Below are 18,562 nucleotides of genomic sequence, written 5' to 3'. Positions count from 1 at the left end.
ACTGCATCAAATAAATACATAAATAGTCAGGTGCCATATCCGTCTGAAGCCCTATAAATACATAAATAGTCAGGTGCCGTATCCGTTGGAAGCCCTTGCCAACCACCTTGTGCTTCTGCCAATCACAAGAGGGCGATAGGGCTTGCTTCCTTGGCCCTAGCCCCAGGATGTGCGCTAAACCCGCCAATCAGCAGCGTCGCCAATCATAAGATGGCGACGGTGCCCGTGTTCTCTCTGCGTACAACGCGAGCTTCGGGGCTCGCGGCCCTTCCGCCACTCTGCAGGTGGCGGCCGCGCTTCACCTCTGACGTCACAGGACGCGCCGGCCTCGATGGACGTCATAAGTGTGCGCGGCGGAAGGAATGACAGCTGGATGGCGGCGGCGGTGAACCCCGGACCCGAGTGAGAGCGGCGGCGGGGCGGGCAGCATGGGCCAGTGAGGAGGGGCCATGGCCGGGCCCGAGGGCAGGGCGCTGGCAGAGCTGCTGGAGGAGTTCAGCCGAGCCCAGTACCGGGCCAAGGAAGGGGGCAGCAAGGTAGGGGCCTGGCCTGCGGGGGGGGGGCACCCCAATAAGATCCCAGTCTCCTCCCCCCTGCCCCAGGGTCAGAGGGAGCATAGCATACCGCCCTAGGGATGGCGGGGGCAATCCACACCCTCCAGACACCCCCTGCATTAGTGGAGCTGGGCAGGACCACACCAACATACCCAGTACAGGGGGCACCCCAATAAGATCCCAGTCTCCTCCCCCCTGCCCCAGGGTCAGAGGGAGCATAGCATACCGCCCTAGGGATGGTGGGGGCAATCCACACCCTCCAGACACCCCCTGCATTAGTGGAGCTGGGCAGGACCACACCAACATACCCAGTACAGGGGGCACCCCAATAAGATCCCAGTCTCCTCCCCCCTGCCCCAGGGTCAGAGGGAGCATAGCATACCGCCCTAGGGATGGTGGGGGCAATCCACACCCTCCAGACACCCCCCTGCATTAGTGGAGCTGGGCAGGACCACACCAACATACCCAGTACAGGGGGCACCCCAATAAGATCCCAGTCTCCTCCCCCCTGCCCCAGGGTCAGAGGGAGCATAGCACACCGCCCCAGGGATGGTGGGGGCAATCCACACCCTCCAGACACCCCCCTGCATTAGTGGAGCTGGACAGGACCACACCAACATACCCAGTACAGGGGGCACCCCAATAAGATCCCAGTCCCTCCCTCCCTGCACCAGGGTAAGAGGGAGCATAGCACACCGCCCCAGGGATGGCGGGGGCAATCCACACCCTCCAGACACCCCCCTGCATTAGTGGAGCTGGGCAGGACCACACCAACATACCCAGTACAGGGGGCACCCCAATAAGATCCTAGTCCCTCCCTCCCTGCACCAGGGTAAGAGGGAGCATAGCACACCGCCCCAGGGATGGTGGGGGCAATCCACACCCTCCAGACACCCCCTGCATTATTGGAGCTGGACAGAACCACACCAACATACCCAGTAGAGGGGGCACCCCAATAAGATCCCAGTCCCTCCCTCCCTCCCTGCAACAGGGTAAGAGGGAGCATAGCACACCGCCCCAGGGATGGTGGGGGCAATCCACACCCTCCAGACACCCCCCTGCATCATTGGAGCTGGACAGGACCACACCAACATACCCAGTAGAGGGGGCATAGCACACCGCCCCAGGGATGGTGGGGGCAATCCACACCCTCCAGACACCCCCCTGCATCATTGGAGCTGGACAGGACCACACCAACATACCCAGTAGAGGGGGCACCCCAATAAGATCCCAGTCCCTCCCTGCACCAGGGTAAGAGGGAGCATAGCACACCGCCCCAGGGATGGTGGGGGCAATCCACACCCTCCAGACACCCCCCTGCATTATTGGAGCTGGACAGGACCACACCAACATACCCAGTAGAGGGGGCACCCCAATAAGATCCCAGTCCCTCCCTGCACCAGGGTAAGAGGGAGCATAGCACACCGCCCCAGGGATGGTGGGGGCAATCCACACCCTCCAGACACCCCCCTGCATTATTGGAGCTGGACAGGACCACACCAACATACCCAGTAGAGGGGGCACCCCAATAAGATCCCAGTCCCTCCCTCCCTCCCTGCACCAGGGTTAGAGGGAGCATAGCACACCGCCCCAGGGATGGTGGGGGCAATCCACACCCTCCAGACACCCCCCTGCATTATTGGAGCTGGACAGGACCACACCAACATACCCAGTAGAGGGGGCACCCCAATAAGATCCCAGTCCCTCCCTCCCTGCACCAGGGTAAGAGGGAGCATATCACACCGCCCCAGGGATGGTGGGGGCAATCCACACCCTCCAGACACCCCCCTGCATTATTGGAGCTGGACAGGACCACACCAACATAAGCCAGTAGAGGGGGCACCCCAATAAGATCCCAGTCCCTCCCTCCCTGCACCAGGGTAAGAGGGAGCATAGCACACCGCCCCAGGGATGGTGGGGGCAATCCACACCCTCCAGACACCCCCCTGCATTAGTGGAGTTGGACAGGACCACACCAACATAAGATCCCAGTCCCCTCCTCTTACTCTGGGGCAGGGCCCCAGGGTAAGAGGGAGTATAACACACCGCTCCAGGGGTTGAGGGGTCAATCCACTCCCTCCAGACACCCCCTGCAGCACTGGACCTGGGTAGGAGCACAGCAACATACACCGAGCCCGGCTCTGGGGGTAGAGGGGTCACCTTATTACAAGGGGCACATGTCAGAGGGGGTGAGGACCAGGGCCTCCTTCCTGACCCATACACCAAACGGTACACCCAGTCCTAGAGGGGCATAGGCAAGAGCTCAGCAAATCACAAACAGGCACACTTTCGGAATAAGAAAGCATCCCTCCCTCACACCCACATCAAATACTAGTCCAATAGGGGCTTTTGGGATGGGTGCAAGGTGACATTAACCTAGCAAGACTGCCCTGGCACATGCCATGGTAAGACACCGGTTAGAACAGGTTGCACTTGTCTAGAAAGGGGACAAACAGACCAGCACACCCTTTTCTGCGCTGAAATGGACAGGGAGGGGTGCCACCGATCAGTGCTGTTCTTAAGCCAGCAGCATTTTAAATTCTGGGACTTGTGGCAGTGCCACGCTTACAAGGTGGAAAGCGGAACCACGAAGTGCACAGTGCTTTCAGCTATATAGGCAAAAGACTGCAAGAGATTTATATCGGGGGCAGGGGCTCTTGGAAACTTTAAGCCTGGGGGTGATAAAGACTTCCGTCCAGTCATGGCCATGCCTGATGCATTGCCAATTGGACGGCCCCATGGTGAAACCTCCCCTCCCATCCTGGGCACGAAACGACGTACTTTTACACTAACTATCATTACAGGGGCGAGAACGGGTGGGGTGTTGTGGGCTGGCCATTGAGCATACTACCCCTTGTCTAGTGAAGGGAAAGTAGGAAGCCGGGAACAGAATTCTGCATTATCCGCCATAATACACTTTGCCATCCTGTGCCAATAAAGATCTATCTTGTCTGACCAGTTAAGCATGGCACATGGTAGTGTCAAGAGTCCGAGATATAGTTTGATCTGGTTCCGCCCTTCAGTTCATGGGACACGAGCCCTGTATCACCCATTGTGCACGGTTTTAAGGAGTGGTGTGAACACGCCATGTCTACGTAGTAATGATCAGTCCAGGTTTAAGGTTAGTGTTTGAGGAAGCAATCCTTGCAAGGACTTGCTGGGGCGTAGAGTGTGAGGTAGTTAAATACCCCGCCCCCCATATCTGCCATAAGGGCAGGTGGAGGGCCCCTGTAGACCTGCGCAGGAAGTCGGGTAGAGAACACCTCCATCTGCCACACTGACTACTTCGTCGAAGCACCTTAAGCACAAATACGGGTCTCAACCCGGGCGTCCCTTTATAACGCCACATTTCCACCTCGAGAGTGCCCCGCTCCCAATTATCACCCCGAACTATTCTGCAACTGGGGAGACACCTCTCTGATGAAGCTTGCAACCCAATGTCAGATTAGCTATATTTCTATACAGGGCCACACACTTGAAGAAAATTAATGTGCAACAGACGGGGGCGGACGGATAGTGTGGAAGGGCTGGATCAGAGCAAGAGGACAGGCAGTTTCAAGGCGGGTATGTTCCGAAGTTGTTAATAGCAACTTGAAGAGACGCTGTTCGGATGTTTGCGGTGTGATAAACGTGCTATGTAGTCGTGGGTATTCCACAGCGGTTTCCCTTGGTTTCCCTCGAGTGGTTTTATGCCTTTCTTGTGTCATGGTCGTGGTTCGTACAGGGCGGTACCTTGACGCTGATGCTTGTTTACTGTCTGGAGGCAGAAGAATGGCAAGTTAAATTGAGAGCCTAAGTTCACTGTTGCAGCGTCTAAATAGGTTTGTCACAATAGCTAATTGGATTAAAGGGATCATTGTCCTTTATCGCAAACTGTCTTCCTTGCACAGGAGACAACGCAAACACACCGAACCCGGTCCCCTTTTGTTAAAGAGCAGTCTTCAAATCAGTGTGGTACTTTGTCATTTTTTTCTCGCTTTGGATCCGTTGATGTTTTAAAGTTTCTTACCGTTTTTTAATGCCTGGTTACCTGTCACTTGCACCACCTAAAGCGTACCCGAACCAGCTGAGTTTACATTAATTGAAGTATACAAAAAGTGATGAATGTAATCTCAGCCTCTGGTAAATACTCGGATCCGCCTTTCAGTCTACTGTTATTGTGCACACTAAGCCACCTTAGTTTAGACTCGGCCAGTCTGATTTGATCCGGTGTCGATAGGAACAGTCCAGGCGAACCACCAGCACGGGTCCACCCTGAACCGGAGCACAAGCAGCCCAGGACCGGTTATGCTGTGAGTGGGCTGCATCAGTCTGGTGCATCTTGGTTTCAGTGGCACAGTGAGCACGCGACCCATGCCCTCTGCTGCAGGTGTTCATTTAGAAATGTTTCTGCTAGGCGATGACACCAATGTCAATGCATAGGAACATCTGGCAGAAACTAGGATATGATCAGTACATTAAACCCACAGCAGCACTTTTAGTGTTCGGATTCACTGGATAATGTGGGAGCACGTGCGTTCTGGACATCCAGTGCAACTTTCTGTGAGTGATTTACCTGTTGTGGGGGGAGACAACATGGGCATACATTGCAGTATTTATTATCTTATAAATACTCTACAGCAATACAGTGCCCGATTTTAAAGTTTTATAATAGGAAGAACAGATAGTGATTTCAGGAGTTCCTTGCTGAGTTTGGTAAAATGCTTTCTCCATAAATAGCTGTAAAATATTGCTACAAAATTGACCATCTTAAATTAGAACGTCAAAATAAATTACTGGAGGAATTGGTTGTGTAGAATGTTGACGAATAAAAAGATGATCTGGAACGTTAATGATCAACAACCAAGGTCTGCCGCCTGCACAGTATTTTAATGGGAACATATTGTCACCTGTGTCTAGTATCATGACACAAATGAGTGTGTGGATGGTGCGAGGAAGCGAATTACGGAGTCCGCAGTGCTGTTCAGTTTGCAAAATCATTGGATAAATTGCATGACTCAGACGCTCCTCTGTAGATTTCAAGCTGCTATGCTAACGTGGTGTTTACCTATAGTGTATTACATATTTGTTGCTGAGGTTTTGATATTTCTGGTTTGAGAAAGTTTACTGATGCCAAATGTGCCTGTTCCTTTGGTCATTCAAAAGTGTCTGTCTGCATGTCAGTTGATTTTAAAGTTTTTTATGCAGTCCTAAGGCTTAAATCTCTTCGGGAGGCTTCAAGAGTAAGGAAACTAGTAACATAACTTGTGATGGGAGTGATCTTACCCTCCCTATGCCTCACCCCCTGACTGCAAAAAAAAGGTGTAGGTCACTGGACAGTGATGGTTTTGTGCATGCTACCCTGACCACGAGGCCTGGTAAGAGGCAGAACCCTGACCACTTTCCAGGATTTCTGGAGTAAAAATCAGGGCGCATATTTGTAGGGCGTTAGTGTCGCAAGCAGGCTAGTGGCAATATAGTAGGAGAGCCTGGCTTTGAGGTGTGCATAGCCTACCTTCTCTGCTCTCTCCCCTCCAAACAGACAGGCGCACAGAGATATAAACATACCTGCACAGGTCCTGTCCCATGAGGCCATTTCATGGTTACATATGTGTCCCTCCTTCACCTTCTCTTTTTTTCTTTCCACATCCTTCCCATCCACCTGTGCCAACTATTCTCCTTGATAGATAAGCACTCCCCGGCTCTTCATTCATTGCCTTGTGTTTTGATCTGGGGGTCCTTGGATATATCGGAGCAGAATGGAAGATCCATGCATCACCAGGCTGGCAAGGGTGCGTAGGGGGCTTACTTTCAAGGTGCATGAGGAACCATCCTGTTAATTGAGGATTGTTGCCCTTCTTAGGAGAAAGAAGTTGCAGAGTCGACAGGATGTGGTCGATTGATGAGAGTAAGTCATTAGAGAAGTGGTGATCATGGTAAATAATGTATAATTCCAGTATTGTGATCCGCTTTAGGAGCTGTGTGGTTTAAGTAGGTCTCTGCTCATGAATGCGGGAGAAGTTGTGCAGTCTCTGCCTCCGATCTGTCTGTTGTTAACAAGGAGCAAGTGATTGCCCTGTTGTAGCGAGAGATGCCAGATGGCACGAGAGCTGGCTGGAGCTTTGATTCTCATCCTGTTTTTCTAACTGACCCACAGCCGTCACCACACCTGTAGGCTGCCATTGGTATAGAAGTTCTTTGCCGCGCTCTCAAAATATGCGAGTTTTAACACCTGTTGAAGAGCGTGATGTGCTTGACATATGGACAATTTTATTAATCTCTTCCTTCTTTGAAAAAATTAGAAGGTACACTTATTTGTTTGGGTAAACTAGGGAGCCAAAACCCACATGGGAAAATATACCTACAATTGAAGCACTTCTGTCCTACAAGAAATCCTGTTTATGTTGGTTGCTCAAATAATCACTTATAACATTTTGCCCATATATCGTGGTTGATCCATAACTCTAACCACTCTAAGAAAGCATTATTGTATTCATGTCATTTTCTGTGAAGCTGTATTTGAATCAAGTTAATGGCTTGATGGGAACCAAGGAATTTATTGTATGCCATCCAAGCCCTGTATCGGTGACACTTGGATCAAGATAAACATTCACGAACCAAGGCCTTAAAATGTGCTACAATTTAGCACCTATGTTTGTACAAAATACATATACATCGGTATTACCACCAAAGCTAGGCAGTCACGTGGTCACTTTACTACAGTCTGCTAATGAGCCAGTACTTTTGGACAGTGATATAATACATCTTTAATGCACACTTTAAAGTCTTAGCGCGGCACAAAGCAACTGCTGGTGAGTATTGAAAAACCAAGGTGTAGTGTTTGGCTGAAAGCCTGCTAGATGGTTCTAAAAAACCCACTAAGTTGAAGCATTTGTCCTTTTACTTTTATTTGCGTGCGTATTTTAAGGGAAGGGGCCAGAAGGTTAGCCTCATTAAAAAGCATATTCAGTGTGAAATTCAGTAGGACTGCCTTGGCCTTCAATCAGACAAAAATATTATAATCAATACCAGTTTTCCTTTTGTTTTATCTCTTTCATTCGCATTTCTCCTCTACAATAACTGTTTTTATTTTCTCCTAAGAGAGCCAGCAGTTACTTCCATAGGCCATTTTGGTTGCACAAAAAGCTCTTATTTCCTCCGTAGAATTAGCTTCAAGTGGTTACAAATTGTAGTTGACTTAGTGGATTATTTTAATTTTACTTTATACCCCTTCACAGCGGGGCAAATTCCCCTGCTGTGCTGGCGGTTGGGGGGGCGCGCACATCGCCCCTCTGCTCATGACGAGCTCAGCTCGTCATGAGCCACGGTGGTCATGTGCTCATGACGAGCTGAACTCGTCACGACCACACCCGTTTATTTAGAACGCTCGCACAGCAGGGGAATTTGCCCAGCGCGCGAGCGTTCCAACGGTCATGACGAGCTCAGCTCGTCACGAGCACACGAGCACCGTGGCTCATGACAAGCTCAGACTCGAAGGTGTTAAGTGAGAGCATGAATGGATCCCTTTGAGTAACTGAATTGCTCCTTTTTAAATGCTTCTCTTTGGTGTATACAGTACCAAGCCCCACTGCGTCTCTCTTTTCAGGTGGATAGCATTGAGAAGCGATGCCTGGACTTGTTTAGTCGAGATTACTGCTACAGCTTGATCCTCAATGAAAACGGCGAGCTGTGTGGTCACTACCCTCGGCTGATAGTCTTCTTGGAGTATGAAAGCTCTCTTCACCACAAAGACCCGTAAGTACAAGCGTTATTCAATCCATCTAAATGTTTGGCGCCTTGCTTCCAGACAGCATGTGGCTCTTGGAAGGGCTTTCATTGCACAGCTTTTGTGCTTCTAGCAGTCTAACCACAAACAATTAGGAACCATTAACTTGGTAACCACAATTCTGCAGTGGAAGGAAGAGCAGATCCCTCCTGAGTACAGCGCTGTACTAAGCTGAGAGCACCATTTAGATTGAATATTTCTCTTGAAAGGAAATCAAACACTGTTACAGTTTATTTTGAGTATTTGCCACTTGATGACGCCCACTTGCAGTAAATGACTAGCAGCAAAGCATTGAACAGGGGAAACAGTAGCTTCTCCTTTCCGTTGAAGAATACTCACGCTTTGACAGAAATGAGGAAGTCTGTGCCTCGCTGTGGGGGGTGCTGCTTCCACAGATTTTAGAAAGTGGAGATGGTGGTTTTCTGATTTGTTTTACAATTAAATGAGCTCTCTCAAAGTCCTCTAATTTCTTTCTCCAACTCATTATATTATTGGTGCTCTTTCAAATTGCAGTAAATTCTGTTTAACTCTTATAGCTGCAGTGATGTATTTTCCTGATGTGTGAGGTGTGGATCTTGTGGTGTTGTGATGAGCACTGGCCATTACCATTTAATTTAAAAAATACTTTTTTTCTTTTTGTGTGAACAGCTTTATTACATGTGGTCGAAATAGGATCTGTTATGGATCTGGCTGTCACGTAAAGCCGCCTATCAGAAATCCACAAGACCAGCATCTTTCTAAATGGCTATTTCAAGGCTATCTTTTTTTCTTTGTTGAATATTTTGAAAGATGTTTCATATTCCTTAGGGGTGTTGGCCAAGCAGTTGTCTCCATGATTTTATGTGGTAGTTCCTGGAGTGACTGAAAGATCATTTAAGGGAACCTTTTATATTTTGGCAGTAACTTTAAGCTAGTTCAGCTGTAGCCAAAGTTCACGAGTTGAAGACCAGTTTTAAGGCTTGCTTTCAACTTAGAAACTGGGCTTTTGAGCAGGCAATGGCAACCAATAATTGACCCTTGCCAAGCCGTTTTAACTCGCACTTCATTTTACACCTCACACTGCACTCTCGGTAAAATACCAGCTCCGCTGTAATCCGGCGTCGCAGCACACCCGGGACACATTAGGTGTCACTGGGTGGGCCCGATGATGAAGCATGCCACCAACTAGGTTGGTGGGTGAGGGCTTCATGAACTCACCAACGAGGTGCCCATGACAAATCTAATCAGAGTCCTAACAATATTGGTCATATTTAAGCTAGTCTCTTTTGATAACACATATAAACTACGGAGACTCGGACTAGTTTTCTAGTTCTCTCTCTCTCTCTCTCTCTCTCTCTCTCTCTCTCTCTCTCTCTCTCTCTCTCTCTCTCTCTCTCTCTCTCTCGATACACGCAACCAATAATTTAACAGAATTTGAATTTCTTATACTCCTAGCAAGTGGATATTCCAATATCTTTAATACGCTCATTTTTATATTGAAGTTTTCAATGAACAGAAAATAAATTTCGGGTACTGGACAATCTTGGTGTTACTGGGTGACCCCTGAGCAGCATGTGGGTGTACTTGCATGCAGAGGTGGTAGCCTCGACCCATCCAGTCACCTTCATTTGTTGCCTCCTCTGCTGGAGCTCTTGAAGTTTCTACTCTCACTCTGGGAAGAAAGTGAATTTCAGTGCTCACTTTCCAGTTGAACCCTGCATAAGGATCTGAAGTCCCCACTGAACTGTCACTTCACCGTAGCGTATGCAATGACCGATATCTGTCCAGACCTAGATATTGCTCCTTTCCATATCAGGCTCCCATCTGCAGAGCATGTGACCCAGTCACCCACCAGTGTAGACAGTCTGTGGCATCTCGAGGCCATATTCTGCACGCGCTTCTAAGCTTCAAATTTTCAAGAGCTCCTGTCGGGACACTCTGGTTTGGAAACCTCTCCTACAGGTTAGGAGCTCCACGAGTTGCACACTGTAAATTTTTTGAGCATTCAACATTCTGCGTCTGGCTTTCCATGTTGGCATTAACAATTGAAGAGCTATGTGTGTGTATATATATATATATATACCCGTGCGTATCTGGTTTCCTGTTTATGCCTTGACTGGAGAGGAGTGTGTTCTGCTCTTCTGCTGGCTTGCTCTGCAGACCAACACATCTGAAAGCTGCAGAAGGAGTACTTTACCTTCTCAGTGCTGTGATGAGATGAGACATTGTGTCGCTGTAGCCTGGAAAGCAGGAGGGCACAGTAAGTGCTGCTGGGCTTCCAGCCTTGCAAACCAGGTGTCCATCCAGTACTGAACCTTCGGACTTACTTCTCTCTTGCTATGGAAAATATACAGCTTAATTTCTCACCAACTGGGCTGGAGAAGTATAGAGTAGTAGTGAGACAACGTGTACTTTGCAAGGGTCCAAGAACCAGTGGAATGGTTCTTTTCACTCTCTCCGTTCTTTCAGAATTGTCTGTCGCCCTCTTTCCAGCTTGTAGGCGAGAGCCTGTCCACTTCTGTGACTACAGTAGCACTGGCTTTTTTTACCGTCTGCAGGAACCACTGTGCACCATGATAGCACTGGCCTTAAACCCTTCAACCCTTGCTCAACTTTCAGGTCCTAGCTTCACCTAGAGCCCCCAACTTAGTGCCCCCAGGCGTTGATATGTTGGTTAGGAGTGTACTCCAGGATAGCTGCGAGTTTAGAAAGTTGTTAAATGTGTTGCCAGTTCTGTTTATTTAGATGGTTAGAAAGTATTGGGTGTCAGCTGGGAAAGAACTTCAGAGGTGACTAACACAGAAAGGCGGGGCAAACTGAAATTCCGAAAAAAGGAAGATGAAGAAAAATATCCCAAATTGGTAATGAATAGAAAATATATCAGGGTATGGAGATTGGAAGAATGTGCAACAACCTGCATTCGTATTGCACAGTCCACTACAACACTAAGCATTCATCAGGCACATGTTCTAAAAGGGGAACTATGACTTGGAGCACTTGTTCTAGCAATGCGATCTGTCTTAAGGGAGGAAAGTTGATTCATTTTATGTAAAATATACATTATGGGCAAGAGGGAACCTTCCTTACTGTTACTTCCGTTTCCTCCACTCAAAGTTTCATATTTGTGGAACACTTGTTTAGATCTGGCTTCACCTTTAAAGTCTGGAAGTTTACTGGCTGAGTATTGTACTACCACAAATTCAGACTGGTTTCCCCTGGCTTCCATGTTTACCATCCTTAAATACTGCAGGTTCTGTGTCTAAACAGTGGTATGACCACTTTTGCTTCTCCCCAGCGGGTGTCGGATGGCTCCCTATACTTGGTTCAGGCACCTTAGATATTACAATGTGGGTATTGGTTACAAGTGAATGGCTATAGCCCCATGTTGCTTCTTGTTTATGGAATTGTCCTGCAAGAAGGAATGTGGTTCATGGTTTGTTTTGCTACCTTTAATGGGGAGACTCTCTTCTTGTTTCTCTAATGCAAGGTTGTGACCCTGTAGAGGTTGCCAGAGGGTTACAGCGCTAGATAAGCAGGGGAGCTGACTGATGGATCTCGTCAGGAATGCTACATTTTGTTGGTTCCATATACTCCCTTGACTTCAATGTTTGATTCACTTCATATACTGAAATCTGTAGGGCTGTGTTTACTCTCTTCCCTTTAAGCTCTACTTGCTTCTAAGGTCACAATCTCCCCCTTTTGTAACTGAGTAGTAATTTGTTGCCAGACTTCGTGTTTGTCTGAGAGTCTTGTGGACTTTTCAGAATGCTTCTCCAGTCTTGGCACCTGTTGCTCCATCCTTACAAGGCTTCCCTAGATGTGGCCCTTCCTGTTTCCAGTACTACTAGCAGCATCTTTCACGAGCAACTGTCGCCTGACCTGCTGTACGACTGTGAGTGCTGATGTTAATTCAATGCATTCCCCTCTTTTGTTGAAACTGGTCCCTGGTACGGGCTCCCCAGTAAATTAAAGGTCCGGAAGGGGGCTGCATGCCCCCTCCCTTAATGTTTTGCCCCCGGGGGTTGGGTTTTGCGCGGCGACAAGGGCAACACTACGCTGCACATACCAAAGACTCTATGGGATAAGTAGCTTGCTGGAGGTTTGGCTGCCAGGTCTGGTGGAAGGCCAAACCCTCTGGCAACACAATGCTGTGCACAACCAAAGGCCCATGGCACGGGGTTGGCTACCTGCGAGGAGTTGGAAACGGGGGCCTGTAGCTAACTCCATGCCATGCATGACATGGGGTTGATTGCCTCCAGGCGGCTGCCTGTGGGGAGTTGAAGGTGGCCTGGCCCTGCGGCCAACCCCACGCTGTGCAACCAGAGGCTGTGCGGAACATGGGGTTGACTTCGTGTATGGGGCGTTGTTTGCTGCAGGACTTGGATACAGGCCAGGCCCTGTGACTGATACCCCCACCCGCCCACCGCGCACGACCAAAGTCTGTGTGCTGTGGGGGTTGGCTTTACGTATTGTAATAAAATATTACTTTACATTAACCTTTAGGTTTTTTATTTAGTTATTTTTTTTTTTAAGTAACTTTATAGAAAATTTCTCCAGAGGGTAGAAAAAAAGATGCTGACTAAGGAACTAGATGAAGCTGCCATGGAAATACCTGCATGAAGTGGGTGCAGTGTATCCTGTGAGACCTTTAGCTACGTTTGGGCACGTTGCACGCTGCGCTTTATATGTGAAGTGAAGACTTGGGCTTGGCTTGTATTGGGCAGCAGAGCTCACATTGGTCAGTATGAGCTCTCATGCCCAACACTACCGCTTTGCTTGGGTCCGACAAAAGAGCACGTCATGGTCTGAGCACGGAAAGGTTGTGCTTTCAGGCCGGACTCCACAGTTCCCTATATTGCTAGCTCCGTAAGACCTTTACTTTTTTCGCACAAATATTGCAACCTCCAGTTAGCCATCAAAGGAAAGATTGGGAGGTACGGTTTCCGGTGCAAATTAGGGGAACAGGCCGTATTGGGTGTTGAAAAATGATAAAAATGTTACTATACCTGCAGGTTGAGTAACTTGAATAATCTCGTCGACCTAACTAACGTACTTGACCCGTAAACTGGTCTCAAATTGTGTGATCATTGGTAAATATTTATTTTATAGCGGTTCCTTTTTCCTCCATTCTCACATAAGAGTGCACCTTAAAATTTGTGAGTTCAGCATTTCTACTGTAAAACACAAAACTCTTTTGTTTGTTTAAATAGACTGAACGTCGGCTCCATGTGTATTAAGAATCTAGCCCTCGTATAGGGTACACATGATCCCTGACTTGCCTCTCAGTTTACTAATAGCATTGCCATCAGTGCAGGGGCAGGAGGGTTTCTCAGTTCATGTTTAAATACTCACTTTTAATAAATATATTCCGGAAGCATGATGTGGTAGTGCACTGTTAGTTGCAGTACATTGCCAAGAAACGACCAAAACCCTTCCCACTACAATGCAGCTTTACTGATAAATTCTATAAAGGGAAGAGTATGTAAAGCGGTCAAACTCAAAGCTGGAGAACCGTGTTCTAGTCTTGGCAACAACTCTCAACATCCTGTGCAAATCACTTCATCTCCCTGTGCCTAACAAAAATGAATGTGTTAATCTGTAACTAAACTGGTGCTCATGTAGAGCGCTCGCATACCTGATATTTTCGGGTCTATTTCGCGCTATATAAAACTCTTTAAAAAAAAAAAAAAAAAAAAGTGTGTATTAACAATTACCTGTTAAAATTGGGTTTCAGAAGCCTATCCATCATTGCCACATCACCAAGTAAAGTGTTCTGATTTTGTTTTTCATCCTATTAACTTTTTTCATCACAACTATTTAAATATGTTGAAGTTTGTTCAGTTGAATTATTAGATATTTATATGTGTTAGGAAAAACCTGATACTATGCAGCCTTTCATTTCACACTTTGTACAAGAGGTCAAACAGTTCACTTTGCAAAATCCTGGAAGTCTGCAGTCAAAGAAGGAGAAGGAACAGTAATTGTAAACGGGCTACTGACCTCTGTCTCCGAACACACGTCAAATGTGACCAGATAAAAACCAAGATTTAAAGGTCTCTTCATTGCTCCTTCACCTCCCTACTGAACAGAACACCGCTTCTGTGTCAGCTCGCCAGATAAAATCCAACTCGCCATAGCGAGTGGGCAAGTATATTTTACAAGGCCTGACTGGGTAGGCACAGGCAATTAAATAGCGTCCTAGTCATCAAGATCTTTGTAGTTAAGGAACAGTCTGGAAGAGTGGACATGGGCAGTCATGCCAGCACTTCACCTCTATAGGTATGAACACTTTTGAGCCAGCTAATTGGCCACAAAAATGACTAATAACAGGAGTAAATCCAGCAAAGGTACTTGATTAGTTAGTCAGTTGCCGCGTGTAGCATAGTTGGGGAGCAACTTGGACGAGTGACCCCAGATGGATACTTGGCACATCAGTATCTGTGTATCCGCAGGCACTTTAAGAACTAGTCCTCCGTTATGAACACTGCATCGTGGGTGTAATCCATGAGAGCAGAATCTGTTGGATATTTGGGGCATTAGCACGTTATCTGTTTAAAACACAGGCCCTTAAATAGCTAGCCAACTGCTTTATACATTGCAGCTTGGAAACCATGGTAAAGAGAAGTAACAGTAGGGCACTTATGCACAATTGCAATTTACTTTTTGGGTATTTTTCTTTATTGTATGATATCTGCTGTTAAGTGCCACTCTTTTAAAATGTAAAATTGGCTGTTCAAATCTGTAGCTACTATAATGAGGCTTCCTACTAGGGTGATTCCTAACTCAAATAGTTGGCATTGGGAACCTCCTAGTCACTTTTACATTCTTCAATAACTATGCTCTTGCTACAACCATGCTCATTGGGACATATAGAACATACTTCTGATCTCATTTAGATTTTAATAATTTGTATTTGTCCCTTCTTTTCAAATCTTTTTGCCCACAACGATAATGCCAGATGTGTCTAGTTTTAATATCTGTATTTAGACAGAGTAGCTCCGTCTCTACTGCGGGAAGGTTTTACCGGCTATATGTGCACATTGATATGGGCTATACCTATTGAAAAGAATGTTTGGTTAATGTCCTTCTGTCCAACTGGGAGTCGAATGTGGTCAGAATGTATTGGCAACTGGGGGCATATTATTGTAATCCTGATTGTCTGTGGTCCCTTAAGCAAAATGTTAATAAAAAGATTAAAATAAAATACATTTCTGTATTTAGTCCTTAAAATTTATTATACATGTTGTAGGGTGCATAGGTATTGCAATGGTTTTAATTAATCACACAATAAATACATTTGGAATTTGGTTATAGTTAGGTGTGCTCACAATTTTTTTTGTTTATTAAAAAATAAAAACATAGAAATTCATTGAAAAACTAAAGGTTAAAGTGACGTTAGTTAGGTGACTATGTCCCTAACTACTTTAGATTTTTGAACTAAACCCCCCACCCCCACCAATTTACTTGCACCCCTTCCATGCACTGCTTATGACCTCACATATTACATCACTCATTACATGTTATGTGACATGATTTAGGACACCGCTTATGACCTCTCATATTACCGCACTCATGACATCAGTCAGTGGGTGTTAGATTATTTCTTCGTTCACATAGTGGTGGGTAGATACAATATTACTTTCCTACCTAATTTTCTATACCCTGTGTTCAGCTACTGGGTGTAAGTGTTTACAAAACGCATGTGCCTCTAACGCGTCATAGGTGTGTAGAGGTATTGAATACATTAGAAATATTTGTAATGAAGGGTAACTCTGTGCAGATGACAGTTGACAACTTTTGTCCAGTATGTTCCATACAAGGTTTTTGGTTTTGCTTAAAGTTTCTAACAGGACAAAGATTGTACGTAGAACTTACTAACTATTGTAAGCAGCCTTGAGTTTTGGGGCAGAATGTGAGTTTTATTGATTTTGATCTCTTCTGAGATCAGCAATATTTACAATAAGTCATTTCAGTTAAAAGAAGATATTAAAGGGCAACACTCTCAATGCAGGCTCTTAGTAAAAGTAATTCTAAAAATGTATAAAGATTGTAACAAACTAGTTCATTAGGAGGTGGCCAAAACAATTAATCCATTGATTTTTGGATATTTTATATCTAAAATATAGCAGTTTTATTCTATTTCTGGCGTCCACCACCATCACATTCGAACAAGCGAAAAATGCATGTTAATATTTTGAGTCCCACCATTGCAAAGGTCACAATTCTGGTTTCATTTGTTGGATCATGTTTTGAAAAGTTATTTAGAAGTAAAATTCCCAGTTTTAACAGAAGTATAAATCGTTTAACACTATATGTTCCAAAGGAAACATTAATTATCCTTGACTCGGCTTAAAACTATACTATCTGAACAAGACTTTATACATTTTTATGGTCTAAAAATGGGTTATATCACTGATAAAACGTATTCCCACTAGAACATTATTTTAGAAAGTCGAGTTGTGTAGGTTTCACTGTTTTGATTAGTGTACAATTGTACACTGTAATTGAGCAGAGGCAATATTAATATTATTATTATTATTATTATTATTAAAAGGTAATTTTTTTTAGTGTTTCTGTAAGGGGTCCTGCTTTAAATAGGCTTGTCAGTTGCATGCAATAACTTATAAGGCCATCTGTTACACATGACCGCCTTGGGGTGATCTCTACCAACCCTCTTTCTCAATGTTTTACCTAACTCCTCCACTTTTCTGATCTCTTTTTTGCTGGCATTAGAACTCTGTGCACATTATTACTGCTAACTAGTGCTAAATTGCTAGTGCTCTTTCCCCTAAACGTGATAATATTGGTTCATCCCCATTGGCATATTTGATTTACTTACAGGTCCCTAATAAATTGCACCACATGAGCCTGTAAATTAAATGCCACCAGTGGGCCTGCAGCACGACTTGTGCCACCCACTTAAGTAGCCCTCTAACCATGGCCCAGGCCTGCCATTGCAGAACCTGTATATGCAATTTACACTGCCACTTCGACCTGTGAAGATGAACCTCTTGCCCGGCCTAAACATTCATTTTTTTTGTATACATACAAGTCAACCCTAAGGTAGGCCCTGGACATCCCAGAGGGCAGGGTGCATTGTATTCAAAAGTTAGGACATTCACTACGTTCTAAATGTCTTGGTAGCAAAAAATTCTCAAATTTGTATTTCACTACTACAACGTCTCTACCTCTCCCTCGGGATTACATTTTATAAGGATAATTCCCAATTGTTAAGATAAATATTTTAAGTTTGGTGTCTCTGGATTCAATTTCAAATCCCAAATTTGGTGTAGTTGGAAAGTTGTCATTTTCTTACTTTAGCCATTTGGTGCTTGCTGCCTGTCTCTGATACACATCTGGGGAGGGTGACTGCTTGGCTTTGTGTATCCGCCCCCTAGACAGCGACACACAATGGGAGCTTAGGTGTAATTTAATGGGCCATCCTGAGAGGATGGGAAGGAGGTGTTGGGCACAGCCTCACACTTACACCTGAATATGCTGTGTTCTCACCCCATACAAAGGGCTTCATTACCTCACCCCTCCCACCAAGGCAGGAAGGGATGACCTCTGAGCACTTCAAAAATTCGTATTGGAAGTCTCCCCAGTTTCAAAGGCCCAACTGGGTATAAGTACTGGCCCTCTGGCACCACCACTTGAGTACACTTCTGGACCTGTGAAGACTGTTGCTCTGCTGAACTCCTGCCTTGCTATGCTGCCCAGTTGCCTGCCGGTCCCCTGCCTGGTTGTGAAGGACTGGATCTGCGCCACTTGAACCCAAAGTGACTCCAACAGCTTGCTGGCTTGCCTTCTGATATGAAGTCTCAGTGATTTAAAAGACTTCAACCATCCGGTTCCTACACATGGACTCTGCAGCCTGAGAGTCTGCCCTGCCTGGTGGTGCCACCCCAGTCCTGGACCTTTGGAAGTGCACCTAAGGTGTCTGCTCCAGCGGAACTGATGCATCCTCTGCTGCAAGCAGAAAATGGACGCAGCTCCGCTATTGCGTGTACCGTACCAGGGCATGGCCCTCGGAACCAGCTATTAACGTTGGGACTGCTGCTTCGGAACCAACTCATTGCTGCTACTGAGTGGAGAAGATCACCGCATCCCCTCATTTACTTGGAGAAACCTGGCACCTCTTTCAGAACCATCGCATCTCCGAACAGCTGAACGCCTTTGGAACACTCATTACTGCTATTGGATGGATTACATTTTCGCATCACCCCTACTGTGTGGGGACACTGATTCATCAGTTGGCTGCATC

The 18,562-nt window shown here is 46.3% G+C and overlaps 1 protein-coding gene across 2 annotated transcripts in view; it reads left to right on the top strand.

Annotated features, from left to right (window-relative positions):
* Positions 1–315: 315 nt before the first annotated feature.
* The window catches only part of MTMR14 (myotubularin related protein 14), a 200,769-nt gene continuing 182,522 nt past the window's right edge, over positions 316–18,562 (top strand). For both annotated transcript variants that reach the window (XM_078661856.1, XM_078661855.1), the window contains exons 1-2: positions 316–536; positions 8,140–8,288. In XM_078661856.1, coding sequence (XP_078517982.1) covers positions 450–536; positions 8,140–8,288 — 236 coding nt within the window. In that variant the 5' untranslated portion in view covers positions 316–449. The remainder of the gene's footprint in view (positions 537–8,139; positions 8,289–18,562) is intronic.

Source organism: Lissotriton helveticus, chromosome 9 (genome assembly GCF_964261635.1).
Source record: "Lissotriton helveticus chromosome 9, aLisHel1.1, whole genome shotgun sequence".
NCBI lineage: Eukaryota > Metazoa > Chordata > Amphibia > Caudata > Salamandridae > Lissotriton > Lissotriton helveticus.
Note: the sequence above shows the minus strand (reverse complement) of the source record. Positions and strands in the feature narration are given on the sequence as shown.